Source organism: Leptidea sinapis, chromosome 45 (genome assembly GCF_905404315.1).
Source record: "Leptidea sinapis chromosome 45, ilLepSina1.1, whole genome shotgun sequence".
In the NCBI taxonomy this organism is placed as follows: Eukaryota; Metazoa; Arthropoda; class Insecta; order Lepidoptera; family Pieridae; genus Leptidea; species Leptidea sinapis.
The window spans coordinates 3,188,475-3,203,946 of record NC_066309.1 but is presented as its reverse complement, the minus strand read 5'-3'; the positions used below and the strand labels follow the sequence as shown (position 1 = coordinate 3,203,946).

The 15,472-nt window shown below is 36.2% G+C and overlaps 2 protein-coding genes across 12 annotated transcripts in view; one reads left to right on the top strand and one right to left on the bottom strand.

Annotated features, from left to right (window-relative positions):
* LOC126977458 (protein smoothened) overlaps positions 1–15,472 on the top strand; it is a 599,797-nt gene that overhangs the window by 530,039 nt on the left and 54,286 nt on the right. The window lies entirely within an intron of this gene.
* The window catches only part of LOC126977467 (succinate dehydrogenase [ubiquinone] flavoprotein subunit, mitochondrial), a 43,597-nt gene that overhangs the window by 14,074 nt on the left and 14,051 nt on the right, over positions 1–15,472 (bottom strand). Inside the window, exons 1-7 of one of the 11 annotated variants that reach the window (XM_050826293.1) lie at positions 5,250–5,439; positions 4,721–4,982; positions 3,985–4,058; positions 1,503–1,678; positions 940–1,092; positions 706–863; positions 197–361 (exon numbers count right to left, since the gene is read on the bottom strand). The exons of 1 other annotated variant lie outside the window; for it this stretch is intronic. In XM_050826293.1, the coding sequence (XP_050682250.1) occupies positions 197–361; positions 706–863; positions 940–1,092; positions 1,503–1,678; positions 3,985–4,058; positions 4,721–4,982; positions 5,250–5,297 (1,036 nt within the window). In that variant the 5' untranslated portion in view covers positions 5,298–5,439. Of the gene's footprint in view, positions 1–196; positions 362–705; positions 864–939; positions 1,093–1,502; positions 1,679–3,984; positions 4,059–4,720; positions 4,983–5,059; positions 5,221–5,249; positions 5,440–7,938; positions 8,457–9,728; positions 9,890–10,731; positions 10,968–12,320; positions 12,466–14,235; positions 14,434–15,472 lie in introns of those variants that run through there. 9 more of the 11 variants (XM_050826296.1, XM_050826295.1, XM_050826285.1 and 6 more) reach the window with 9 other exon arrangements.

The following is a 15,472-nucleotide window of genomic DNA, read 5'->3' as shown; positions in this document are numbered from 1 at the left end:
TTTAGGTATTTTCCCATATTCTAAGATAATTTTGATTATTTCTATAAATCTAACAGTTTTTTTATCATTAGTTTCGTTCATTTTGATAATTTGAATCGAATGCGTGCATTCGGAACTACAAATCTAAAAACGTAGGTAGTCGAAAGAGAACTTGTTTGGCGGACTTAAACTACTATCTTAAGTAATACCCCCTCACCTTCCAGGATCTCAAGAGTCATTGATCTGCAGACGACGTCTCTGCCCGCGAGGTCTTTGGACACGGGCGCGTACCGCTCCATGAAGCGCTCTCCCTTCGCGTTCACGAGGTAACCGCCCTCTCCGCGGCAGCCCTCTGACACGAGGCAGCCCGCGCCGTAAATACCTACCGATATATTTATTAAGTTACACATGGAAGGTCGTTCTCGCTTATACGTCATCAAATTCAAAATGGAATTTGCAAAATTACTTAATGTACGTCATAGTCTTCAAAAAGGTAAAATGGCCTCGGACCAGAGAAGAATGGGCGCGAGAAAATCGACCACTCTTATTTATTTTTTAATAAAACTGCATAACAATTAACAACAAGTAACAAGTAACCTTTACTACACAGTCGTTATCAACAATATTTTTTGCCTAAATGTTGCAAGCCTTTGAGAATTCGGTGTAATAATATATTTAATTCAGTTGGTCAACAAGACGTTTGCATATTAAAGATGTGGTAGTCACCAGTGGGGTGGAATTGCACGAACTCCATATCTTCGTTCTGTAGACCTGCGCGCGCCGCCATGGCCGTGCCATCACCTGTGCAAGTGTGAGCCGACGTGCAACTGAAGTAAGTGCGACCCGCGCCACCCGTCGCTAGGATCGTGTTCTTTGCTTGAAACCTTGATAACATTAACACTTCATTATATTAGTGTTTTTAGTTCAAGATTGGGCAATGATGAAGTGAATGAAAGTCACCTGTGAAGTGTACCATCCTCAAGGTTTAACGCAATGCATCCCTTACACACTCCATCTTCCATCAGAAGATCCAGAGCGAAGTATTCTATGAAATATTCACAGTCATATCGTAGTGATTGTCCGTACAAAGTGTGAAGCAATGAGTGGCCAGTTCTGTAAACAATTAAATTAATTAGCGCAGCAGAAAAGTGAATGAAAAACTAACGTCTGAAGGTTAGGAAACAACCTCACAAGGATTTTTTTTCATAGTTTTCGATTGAAAAGAAAAGCCTGACTGTAATGTATTTTAAAAATGATTTGCAAAGAGCATGCATCATCTAGATGAGACATTAAGAAAACATTAGCTGAGGCTTTTTTTAACTGATTTCTTAAACACATACCGTCGCGGTCGCACTAAAGCTGGTGATGAGGACAACAGCGGCTGGGACAAAAAATCGTGAGCTAAAAACTCAAAAATCAAGGTTTCGTTTACAATTATTATTTACAATTCATCCCATTCTATTGACACCACCATAGTCCAAACTTAAAAGAAAACCTCTCTTAACAACATTTTTTTACATTACCTGTCAGCTACTGCACAGCACCTATGAGCTTGTCCACCTTTCCCGAATTTTAGTGATTGGCCTCCAAAAGCACGCTGATATATTTTTCCCTCGGCAGTTCTAGAGAATGGCATACCATAGTTGTCTAGCTCAAGAACAGCATGAGGTGCTTCCCTGGTCATGTAGTGGATGGCATCCTATAATCGACATCACCACATATTTTTTACTAATCTATCATTATATCACAAGGAAATTTTTTGTACAGGTACATTAACAGACTGGAGACTTGATTATTAGGACCGCTCTACGGAATATGAATTTGCGATTATCCGGATTGCCAACACGGTTGACAAAACACTACTACAGCGAGTGCCGCTTGCACCTTTCCTCCCCAAGAGAAGGTCGCCTCCGATGAAGCCTTAGCAGGCAATTGCCCAAAGCAAACATTAGGTAATGTGATAAGCCCACCAATGTAGGTTTCATGTGAGTCCTACATAACCAACGCAGCCGTTTCCTCATTCCTTTCGTTATCCCAGAGGGTAGCCATTTCTCCTTTGTCTGGGCGCAAAAAAAAAACTTCAGCGACATTGCATTATGCGACGCTTGATCACTACTCTACGCTTTTCATTTTTATTGCTATTGCTTTAGATTTTAACGAAGTCACGATTATGTGTTATCTACATAGATAGATAATAGATAACATTGCCGTGACGTAGTTGCAGAAAAAGATGCAGAATCATCTCATGCGGATTTCAAATACCATAATGAACATCAAAAAATTTCACCCACTCGAAACTAAGACCTATGAAGAATGGGCGCAATAAACTCAGCGGGTAATTTTTCTTAAATAAATATACAATGAAATTTATGCATTAAATAGCCTGGGTGCGATCGCTCTATTCGAAAGGTGTGCTTTCATTTAGATTTATTTTTAGACAGTCATTTATTTTACAGTAAACTTTACCGGTTGCGGTTTCTTGTACGTCAGACGCAGAGGGTTGGGCACAAAACATTCTATACAACATATTAGTCTTGAATAAATGATTATTATTATTAATTATTAAACGTGTGTGCACCATAATAATACGCAGTGAACTTTAACCCCCTTATTCATAATGGACCGCTAACTTTAAACAGCCGCTTAGAAGTGTTTTTTCTCATTCTGACTTAGGTCAATAGAAGAAGACAGAGTGAGAAATAGCAATGCTTTAAGTTAGCAGACTATTATGAATAAGGGGGTAAGTCTATTATACGATTGGTTTCCCGTTACTATGTCACTGTCGACATATCTGCAGATTCATGAGTGTTTTTTTAGAATAGATTTTCATAGAAATCTACAGAATTTCACTTCATTTACAATAAGAGGAATTTCAATACAGAGTTAATAGGAAAATGTATAAAAGAATTTACGACATTGGCCGGATTTTGAAATTAATTTTTAAGGTACAGATATATGATTTTAAATCGAACATCACACCTAACCGGCTAGTCCGTTTGTTTTTAAAAAATTAAAAACCTATTTTTTTGGTAAAACATAGTGAAATTTATTTTATAGGCCATAACGCGGAATAAAAAGCGACTGTCAGGCAAGAACCTTTGAGTATATTTCTATGAATTTCACAATCTAAAAGATAATTTAATTGCCTATCTTTTAGTATTCGGCTTTTATTCGTACTGTCTGATCGATTAAGGTGGATTCCAATAATTTTGGTGCACAATGAATCGAGGGATCTTGCGGGTGACGGACGGCAGTGAGATGCTGCCATTGTCAAGAGTAGACGCTAACGCTCTGCGCAAATAAAACACGAATTCATTCGCAAAATATTAGTAACGCGCCAAAATGGTTTAATAATTAAAGTAAGTAAAGTATTTTAATCATCATATTATTAAAATATAATCACTATCGAAAGTTTAATAACCATATTCGAAAAAAAAATTAAGTTTCTCGGTCTCGAGCATTGACGCAAGCCCCAGTCCCCCATGACGCATCATGACTCGATCAAGGTAGCTGACATTTTCGTGTCGAAATCCACTTTTTCTGTTATACCAGCGAAATTAAAAATTCTTTTTAAGAAACTCTATCAAAATTATTTGCTAAAAATAAAACAAAAATAAATTATTTCACTAGTGGGAGGCTCCTTTGAGCAGGATGCCGGCTAGATTATGGGTAGCACAATGGCACCTATTTCTGCCGTGAAGCAGTGAGTTAGCATTATTGTGTTTGGGTCTGAAGGGCGCCGTAGCTAGTGGAATTAAGTTATTAAGGGATAAAATTATAATTTTGATTTTATTATACACTTGGATTTTTATGAATAGACTAAGAAAAAAACATTATTTCAATAACATTATGGAGGATATATCATGATTAGGAGGTTGTGTGAGGTGGAAGACCGTAAAAGAGAATGAAAAAAAGGATAAAGTTGGAATTAAGGGAGAAACTAGAGATGGAATTATATGATCTGGTAAAAATAGAGATACAAGTGTAAATATGATAATGGGTTACCTGATCTCCAAGCCAATCTGATCCCTTTACTGTATCATACATATGCCAGAGCCAATTATCATCTTCCATATTACCTAACAAAAAACCAAATAATAGATTAAGCAGAAAAAATACTATGTAACTATGATATTGCCGTTTGAAAAAAGTTTTGTATTGAGCACTGGCTACTTGGATTGCTATAAGCCCTTCTTGGTTGGACATTTCAGAGTGAAACTTTTTTCACATTTTGGCTAGCACATTCTAGATTTAGACCAGTTTTCTTTTTCATTTCGTTAGGCTTTTAAAGGTGGCACCTAAAGATACATTGATCATTAAAGTATTTTTTAAAACAAGTATTTGTTGTTTTGACAATTCACAAAAATAAAGGAAAAGTTGACAAATCAACTTGACTCTATACAGAAAATTATCATTATTAGTTTTATATAATGCAATCATTAAGTTATGTATTGTTTTCAGGAAGAGAATTGGATGGATGGGGTTGGAATAACTCAGATGAACTACAAAGTAGACCATTGTTTTGTACATCTCAAACAATAATAGCTGAATTAACGAAATAAATAGGTTTATGGCTATTTTTGTAATTTGCAGTCCTTGTAGGACAAAACCTGCAGTAAAAAAATTGTGAGATGCATTTGATCTGTACCTTTTAAAACTTCTTGGCAAATAATATTTTACAAAAGGGTATAGGGTGAGAAGCTTCCAGAAATTTATTTTTCAATAATTTTATTCATCATACCTAACGCAGCATTAATGCCTCCTTGAGCTGCCACTGTGTGTGATCTTGTCGGGAACAGTTTGGTAACAACAGCTGTTTTAAATCCCTCCTGAACCAAACCGAAGGCTGCTCGTAGGCCAGCTCCACCGGCACCAATGACCAGGGCGTCATGTTGGTGGTCAATCACTGTATATGCACCTGTTACATTTGAGTTTGTGGTTGGGTCTTTCAGTGGTGTTGCACCTCCAACAGATAAGTGGAGATTGCGGTGAACATGAGTTGCCTACAAAAGTACAATAAATTTTATTTTGTTGTGTACTATGATCTAATTTAGTAAATTTTGCGTGTTTTTTTACTAACCTCTCATCATCTAGCACCTCCAGTATGATGTACGAACACGATGTATTATGAGTAGCAAGCATTAGCATAATATGTATTTTCATTTAAGCAAGATATCATTTTTCTAAGCTTATGCAGAAATGAAGTGAAATTTTTTTTTTTGGATTACGCAACAAATATAAAATAAAGCCTAATATTTTTATGTACAAACCACTGAGGCTGGGCTACGAGACCAAGCTGCTTTTAGTAATGCACTCATGATGGAATACCCCGTCTACACCTATCTACACTTTGAAACTGCAATAACAAGATTTCTAGGAAGAATAAATAACATCATAACAAGAGAGGTCATTTATCTATTATCTCCAGTTATCACATATCACCTAACAGTTATCACAAGACCGATCACGGAAGTCAAAACCGTGATTGTCCTACTGACATCTGACAGGCGACAGCAGTCAGATATTTTTGATTGATTCAGCAGTCAGATATCACATAATATGTTGTTACTTATTTGACAGTGGCATGTGTCATTTATTTGACAGTCAGACACAGTTTTTTTTATATTATCTGTGTTGAACTAAGATCGCCTCTATGCCAATGTGTAAATAAAGTAACAACGCTTATTTTTTTTTTCAAGTATCAAATTCTCAACATAAAAACAACAATAACTCAGAGAACGAAATATGATATATCAGGTAGGTATGTTTTGTACGGATTTTAGACGATTGTCAAGGTGTAATTGTCCGTTCGGAATGAAGATGCTTATCCTCTTGGCAGCCTTAGCCTTCTGGTTTGTTCTATGTGGAATTTTATGAAAGATTAGTACCATGGCCCATACTAATCTTTAGTATATTTATCTTTCATTACATGACAAACGGGTAATCCTCCCGTTACAAATTTCCTGGGCCCAGTGGGTTGGTTCCTCAAGGTTGGTCCGATAAGCCAACGATCAATAGGTGTCTACTCCTGCTCTGAGAAGCGCTTGGCTTCATCTGCGACATTCTTTAAGGCAGGAAACCACCGCAACTTTTAGAGTTCCGTCAACTCTGATTGAAAGGACCTTCTAATCTTTTCCTATTGATTCTGTAAATATTGTGAACAAATACTTTACCACATTTGGAACCTCAATTGCGACAGATTTTCTTCCTAGTCTCTCAGGAGAACGGAAGATAATAAAGAATAGAAGAAAATAAACCTACTCAAACATTACTCGAACCTGCCCAAAAACTTTCATCAGGATCAGACTGCTTCATTTATTATTTGCAAAGTCGTAAAACATATTTGCGCTTCCCCACTGCAATGAAAAAATTCATCATATTATGTCCATTCATAAATGTGGAGAGACAGAGTGCCTTTTATGGCTTTTTAGAATAATCGGTTTGGATTTATACCAAAAAAAACATGCTAACGCTAACCAAAATAACTAATTACTTGGTAAATAACCTGGATTCAGGTAAACAATGGTTGCGCGTTTTTAGGGTTCTGGACCTCAAAAAGAAAAACGGAAGTCTAATAGAATCATTTTGTTGTCCGACTGTCGACATTTTACCTCAGGAACGCGCGAAATTATCGAGTTGAAATTAAAACGATACGTCTACAGTCTCTTAAAGCGATGAAAATCAAACATATTATTATAAAAGAGCCTATATATTTTTATTGCCTAATTAATTTTAAGAGCCACTCTTAAAATTACTTAGGCAAAAAACATATATCATAATTAAGATCCTCCCATTAAAGTAAATATTTATTTACCCATTCATTCCAGAAAAATTATATTGTTTATCTTCCTAAGGTAAATAATATATGTACATTTCACCTTCACTAGTTGGTATATAGGTAATTATATATTAGGTACCTACTTATGTTTTGTTCATTACTCTTTATTACCGTAGGTAGTACCTATGATAGATATACTATCACTAATATATAGGTACTGTATAACAATTCTACATGCTATACCGTGTCAAAGGAGGAGGATGGGACTTCCTGATAAATTTCTACCTAGGTGAATTTATACAAATTAAATTTGTAACCACAATTCATGCACGATTCGGGACTCGAACCCGCAATCTCTTGTTTCCGTCCGAGTGCTCTTACCACTGTATCAACCGTAAGCTAATACATACGATTTAAACGGCCGCTTAGCAATCTTGGGGAGACTGGTCGCTGTCCGAGTTAAATTAGCTTTGCAACGCCGTCAACTTTTTTGTCTGTACCAACCGTAACGCTCCGCCCAGACCTAGGTATATATTTTAATAGGGAAGATGGTTTTAGACTAGCTCAAGCATGGAATCCCGTTTTGTCACTCTGTAATACAAATTCAACAAAAAGACCCGAAGGTAAGGATGTCGTGAATTAGGGAATCAAAGACCAAAACGAATTAGACACCACGTGAATAGATTGATGCACTATTAGTGTCAAGTGTCAATATGTCAAGAGTTTGACATATTGACACTTGACAGAGATACATAAGAGTGTGACCACGATTCATGCAATTGGATCGAAATAACGGCTTCTAATTAAATATATATATCGTGAGTACCCGTCATAATAATTACTATACTGGTATGACCCACTTAAAGCCATAAAATGATCTATGATAATTTGGCAGCACATTTTTTCCAAAATAATATATTTCTTTTATAAAAACTTGCCATCATATTTAGAGTTAGGGTATAGATTTGCGCCTTTATTTTAATAAAAGTGAAGTTGTTGTCTGTTTGTTCCCCAAGAACTCGTAAATTGTTATAAATATATGATTTATATTATAAATATGATAGTTATAAAACATTTATTGTAAGCAGCTTATGGTATTGAATTAAGACTTTCAAATGTTCTTGTTTATATTGAAACAAGACAACTCAAAACACACGAAGCACAGAAAAAAAATTAATGGCGAACATATATTTTTAATAATAATTTCTTGTGGGTCGTTACATATTCTTAGATTCAACATTAATACTTTAAATTGTCACTTAATAAAAATAGTACATTACAAAATACATAGATACAAAATCACAATTATTTTTTAACTCATACGTATTTCAATTAAATGTAGAGATTTCAGATTGACTAAAAATAATAATAAAAAAAAAAGAAATATCGAAATTTTTCAAACTTAAGTACTAAGTGCTGCTGAAAATAGGTTACCGCCATAACAGATTTCTATAAATGCTGTAAAAACGTATAAAACAAACTATTTAATTGAACATATTATATACAATTCCAATTTTATTGTTAAAAAAAATATAAATGTTATTGGAAAAGTTGAAATCTGAAACTTAGTGCATTCACTTTCGATACAATAAATTAATTACGTAATAAATAATGACAAATGATCTCGAGTTGTTTTTCAGTCGCGATGTTTATGGTGAATACTGCTTAGTTCATCATTCAGCACTCAAAGTGTTGTAACCTGGGAAAACAAAAATAAATCTCATTTATTTATTAGCTACATATAATATATATCGGCGCAAATACTACAACACACCTATTATAAGAACGAGAATAATTCAGTTTAACTAATTGTGATGTGAAATTATTGTGAAAACAACATCAATTGAAAACACGTGCACGTGCACCGAGCCCCATAAATACGGCCGCATTTCAAAACACGTGGAGTAGCACGTGCGCCGGGTCCTATAAATACAGCCGAACAGTCGACACTTCGGTCGATCCCAGCGGAAACTCCATAGGGAGTGCCGCTTGCGCCTCTCTCTCCCCAAGAGAAGGTCGCCTTTGATGTAGGCTTAGAGGGCACCTGCCCAAAGCCAACTGCAGGTGGTGTTTAGTGGGTAGGCACCTAGGTTTTCATGTGAGTCCCACATAACCAACGCAGACTTAGGCTGCGTTGAGCATTCACCAACTCCCTCCCGTCGTAATCCCGGAGGGTAGCCCATTCCCTTGCTTGGGCGCAAAAAAAAAAAAAAGACACTTCGGTCAGTCGTACGGTACGGACCTATCTGGGACGTCGTAACGCTGCCCTTTGAATAAACGAAAGTAATAAAATACCTACTCGTGTAGTTTTCTTTGGAAGAACCAATGAGTGATCTTCAGCAAGATAGCAATTGTGATGTCAACAGTAATGACGTCACACCTTTTAAAAACAATACAGAGGTTCTTTCCTAGTCATATATAATATTGACACACTCTTACATAAATTATCTTGCCCCAAAGTAGGCATAGCCTGTACTATGGGTACAAGACAATGATATATTTAATACAATATACTTACTTAAATACATAAATACAAATAAGCATCCATGATTCGGAAACAAACATTCATATTCATCATATAAATGATTGTACCTACCGGGATTCGAACCCCGGAACCTCCAGCTCAGTAGGCGGGGTCACAAACCACTGGGCTTCAAACTATTTTTGGCCTTTATGAGATCTGTTTTTAAAATATAAGCCCATACCGAAATTAGATTATTAAATTTGTTTCTTGTTAATTTAATACAATGGCGCCTATTTCTGCCGTGAAGTAGTAAAGGGCGTAGCTAGTGAAATTACTGGGCAAATGAGATTTAACATCTTAATATGTCTCAAGGTGATGAGCGCAATTGTAGTGCCACTCAGAATTTTTGGATTCTTCAAGAATCCTGAATTACCTTTAGCTGAACGCTTTGCTCGTCTTGTCCCTGATTTTCATAAAAAATAGCTAAATTAATAAAAAAAAGCGCACCCCGTTTAGTATGTTCTGATAACGGGCGGCACAGTGGAGCACTCGGCATGGTCCAGGGTCTCATCAATGACGGGGCGGTACGTCAGTTTGGTTGCGCCGGTCTCAGGGTCAGTCTCAGCCATGGTGTGCTTCCGCCAGTGTTGCTCGAACGGCAGCTTTGTCTGCAATAATTATTATTATTGTTTCATAAATACCGTGTAGACTGTAGATATATAACATAATATTTGCTCTGGTTATTTCTCAGGCGTTATGTCATTGATCATTACATGAAACATTCTCGAAGTTTGTAATGGGCAATTCGTTTAAATCTCTGATTGGCTTAAATAATGGTGCGAGATCGCGGGGAGAACTTTCGGCCGGTCGGCATTATTGCATCATTCACTCGGGTAATAAATTACAAGCAGATTTAAGATTATTTACAGGTTAAAAAAAGCAAAGCGGAAAATTAAATTGGTTTAGATTACTTCGTGTTAAGTTTCAAAGGTGTAAGTAAACCTATGGGTTTGCAAGTTATATCGGGGACCGACCAGAGGGAGAGTAGAGATGACACCATCTCTCAATCCCCAAAACGTCACCTCCCTTACTAGATTCTGTACCAACAATCGGCGAGCCATCACGCCAGAAAGTGAAAGGTCAGTGACTATATTTATTTTACTACTTAAGTCGTATACCTGTCTGAGTACAAACGTGGTTTTTATAACCGATATAATATGATCGACTTCGTATTAAGGGGTGTACATTCGCCCCATTTTAATCTGTGTCAATTTAAGAACGGGAATAGTTATCAATTTTACGAGAAATTTACGGCAAAATATTATTACAAGTACAAAATAAATAATATAAGTGTACAAAAAGTTATCCCGTGTTCCCTGCCAGTAATTTGCCTGTTTTTTTTTTCGTACAGGAAAAAACCGCACACTTTTGCGATTTTTTTCTCTATCGGTCACATTAATAACGCTAATTATATAACAGAGGCATTCGAATTAATATATTAATATAATACCTGTCCCTCAAGAGGCTTCGAGTAGTCATACTCGTCCCTCCTTGTCTTGAAGTCCTCCCTGGCGTGAGCTCCCCTGGTCTCCTCCCTAGCCAGCGCCCCCTCCACTATCTGCACCGAGTTAATCATCAGGTTCTGCAGCTCCAGTGTCTCCACCAGATCAGAGTTCCAGATCAGAGAACGATCGGTCACTGCCACATCTTTCAGCTGTCCATAAATCTCCTTGATTTGGCGACTACCTGTAATTAATAAATTCATTCGTAATAATTGGATGTAGTTCCTGAAAAACGTTCCAAGCCACAAACATCACATTTTGAGGAATTCGTGTTTAAAGTTTAATAAATATTAGTGTACTCCATACATGTGTGTTGGGCTACTAAGTAATGATGTCATTTAAGAGTGACAGTAGGGCTGCCAGTTTTTATCAGTCCGTTAATAGGAATCACGTAACCAATTTCGACATTGTTCTGGAATTACATCCAATTAGAGTTGTCAATAAATAACTACTTATGAAATAACACAATGTTTCCAACAAGCGATTCTAAAATATAAACTTTTTTATGATTATATTTTGAAGGATTATATGTAAAAAGGGTTTGATGTTTGATTGAACACAAACTGGAACATGGAAATGGAATGTTAATACATTTCAATTTTATTATAACAATCAAGAGTGGTCGTACACATAACGACAGATGATATAAACACAAGAGACTGGTGAATTATATTATAGAACTAGCTAACCAGACGTTGTTCTGTATATAATAAATAAAATAATGTTTTTATATGAATTTGTCAATAATACGAGTATATCATAACATCAAAAATTACTTCGTAAAATATGCACCCTGCTGTCTTAATGAAATTGTTTCACAGCAGAACTGTCAAACCTTGCGTCAATAAATTCTCTCATAGAAATTATGTATGGACACATCAAAGGAAAAACAAATTTGTTGTTTTTATTTAATTAAGCATTTTCCTATTTATTCACCTTTTAAACCTTCTCTGGACTTCCACAAATAATTCAAGACCAAAATTAGCCAAATCGGTCCAGCCGTTCTCGAGTTTTATATATATAGATAAAGGAGATCACAATAGCTACTCGTGTGCGAAGGCTCCTTGATCTTTTTATGTAAGCTGAGTAAATAGAAAAAAGAATCCAAAGTGGCGTCACTTATCATCCTTTCTCACTCACACACTATTGCTATCTATACTCACACACGCTGCAGTACTGAATATTTTTATTCCTCTGCACAGTAAATTAACGATGGACGTAGTGAGTAGTCTGGGTGAGCCACTAATCCTCATTTATGATACTTTGTGTATGGATAAGTTTATTTTGCTCTCAGGGTTGCCAATCTTCATTAAATCAATTTAAGACACGGTTGTGTTTGAATTCATTTTACAGAACAAAAAAATATAACATTAAGATTAGAAATTATTTTATTATTTTTAATATAATTTAATATTCATATTAATATAACTTATTTAATATTATTATTAATATTCTTTGATATCGAGAAATAATTAATGAATCAGCTTGGATTACAGCTTAGGTATATTTAATACTAAACCTTGTATTTATTACCCACCTTCTTCGAGCGTGCTCTTCTGCCTAAAGACGGCAGCGTTTGTCTGCATACACTTCTGCATGCGCAGGCGCAACGCAGCGGTGGGAATGGTGCCTTTTGCGTATCTGATCTTGTCCAAGTTCGTGATGCTTTCCTGGCCCGTGCTCTGGAAAGCAATTAAATGACGTAGAGGTCAGAAAAACGACACCATAACAGCAGCAGTTAAAAACGCTCAGATGCATACTATTAGGGTCTGCCAAACGAGAAACAGGTTGAAAATAATACCATCGCTAGGAACATGAGTTTAAATGCTACTGGAATATTTCTCTGAGGATTGTAGGAATAAAACAGAAAAAGGGTGCCTACGAGTCACAATCGCTCAGATATAACAGACACACGCTGCCACATACATTTCAAACGAATAGATACAGCCTAAAAAGAGAGATCCTAGTAGTTGGTCGGAAGATTAGGCAATGGAAACGATAATGCAAGTATAAACATGACGTAGGAAGGCCATTGGTAGAATAAGAAACTACTAAATGAAGATATGAATGATTGTGGCGTCGAAGGGAAAACAACTTTTAGGCAACATCCAAAGCTAATTATAAAAACTATGGGACATGACGTAAATGTTTATTTTAATATTCTAAAAAAGATTTGTCCGTAGGTCTTCGGATTTGACAATAATCACGTATTTTATTCAATTTTCCAATCCCAAGTATTGGGTATTACATATATAGATATAATTTATTCAGAACCACGACCATATTAAGAATAACGGCCCGAGCACTGAGCCCCCAGGAACTCCAGAAGCTGCAATGTAAATATTTGACCTAAATTCATTGATAACAACAGTGTTGGGTCAATTACAAAGATAAGTTTCACACAAATTTAACAATTGCATCTGATACCCAAAATTTTTTAATTGCTTCAATAGCAAGTTGTGATTAACTTTATCAAAAGCCTTTGTGAAGTCTGTGTATATTGCATCTTCCTGATGATTGTTATCTAGTGCAATAATTACTACATTGTAGAAGCTAAATAGATTAGTATTCGTTGATCTACCTTTGAGATCACATCGCTAGCGAAATATTAACACAAAATAGAATTGAGTATCAATTTTGACAAGGTTCCATGACATTTAAATGCCTGCAGATTACCTATCCAAAACTGTATGGTATTACTGATAAAAAGGACGCCAATGAAGGCCCTGCCTCTTTTTAAATAATAACACATACAATAAATAATTGACAATTCAATAGAATAAAGATGATTTTGGGTATGTAGACGTAATGCTAGTAGCCATGTATATGCTGGAATCATTGTATAGCATGTCTTTTCTTCATGCTTGCTAGTCTTCAATCAAATATTATGTACTAGATATAGGTTGGATTCAAAGAGATTGAAAATAAAAGTAAAATCTTAATTATTTTGTTTAAAAAACTTCAAAATCATTATTATAATATCAGAACCAACAAGCCATTACTGCGTACGGTACGGTTTTTTTATAACTCTCGTTGGTATCGCGGTTTTACAGGACGAAACTAAATCTTAGCAGACAGCAATATGATTGATTTTTAATAAAAAAGAGATTTCCGCGTATATAGTCACTCATCACGATATCTTTGGAACCATTAGAGCTAAAGACTTGAAATTTGGTAGGAATATTCTTTTCACCGAGTAGAGGTCAGCTAAGAACGGATTTTACGAAATTCCACCCGCAAGAGTTTTTTTTATTATGAACAGAACAACGACTGTCGGGTCAGCTAGTTTTTAATAAAATACTTTTTTTTTAATTGCGATATTTTCGTATTTCTGTACATATATTAATAGATAGCAAAACATTATAGAAACTCGGAGCATTGTTTTACAATGTGTTTCTATACAAAGATGAATGTAGTAAATAGTTGATTAAAGATGCTAATAGTAGACTTACGTCTTGCAGCGATGACTGCTGGTCTCCGGGGCGGCTGTTCTCGGCGACAGTGAGGGCGCAGGCGCGGCCGAATACCACAATATCGAGCAGGGAGTTGGCGCCCAGCCGGTTGGCTCCGTGCACACTGGCGCACGACGCCTCTCCAGCCGCCAGGAGACCAGGCACGATACGGTCTACGCCGTCCACGTGGGTCAGTACCTGCGTGCATTCAAAAGATTTAATACAATCAGCGCGAAAGGCCATAATGACAACATATTCGAACGTTTACGCGCGTAATTCAATGAAGGTTATTAAAAATGGAATAACAAACATTTTAGAAGTGGAGTACAAAATACACGAGTCTGAGTAGTTAGGCACCATTAAACAAATCAACAAGCAAGGACAAAACCAGATAGGAATACTTCTCTTAGACTGAGTGAGACAAGTTAAATGTAAAATTAATTTATTCATTTAGGAGAAAAATTACAATTATGATTGTTACACCTTTTATCATTTACCACTTCGGAAAATTAGGCCCTAATTAAAAGAAATGGCCAAAATATTAAAAAATCTAGGTCAGAAAGGCACAAAGGAGAACATCGAAATCTGCAATACCATCTGGACTACTGGAAGATGGCCAAAGGACTGGCCGACAGATACCCGAAGAGCAGGCAGGTTTCGTGAAGGACAGCGCGGGAACAAATATTGAACGCCCACCAAATTATTGAGAAGAGCAGGGTATTCAATTGTTCTGTCGTCCTTTGCATTGTTTGGGCTCTCCTTAAAACATCGTTGAGGCAAAGAATACCCCAAAATGTTCCGAACTAAAAAAGGAGTGAGGCAGGGTTGCATATCCTGCACTTTTTAATATATATGGAATTACATTAATCGATATAAATCCATAGAAAACTGGGAAAAGGGCTTTCCTATAGGTGGAATGAGACTATGAAATCTCCGGTATGCTGACGACAACATCCATGGAAGATATGAGTGAGCTGTTCCAACACCTTGAGACAGAAAGTGGCAGCATAGTTCTAGCAGTGAACAGAGCAAAAACTGAACCGATGATAGTTGATCAAACCGGAAAGTTAACAAATGACATCAGAAACATTCCGGGCATTAATTAATTAACGACTACTACTATACAGGGCGTCCCAAAATTATGGGACTTGAAAGGAAAGTACATTAAATATCGTAGATAGGGTATTTGACTGAAAGAAGACTATGTTATTTTTAAAAGTTATTTATTCTGCATTCA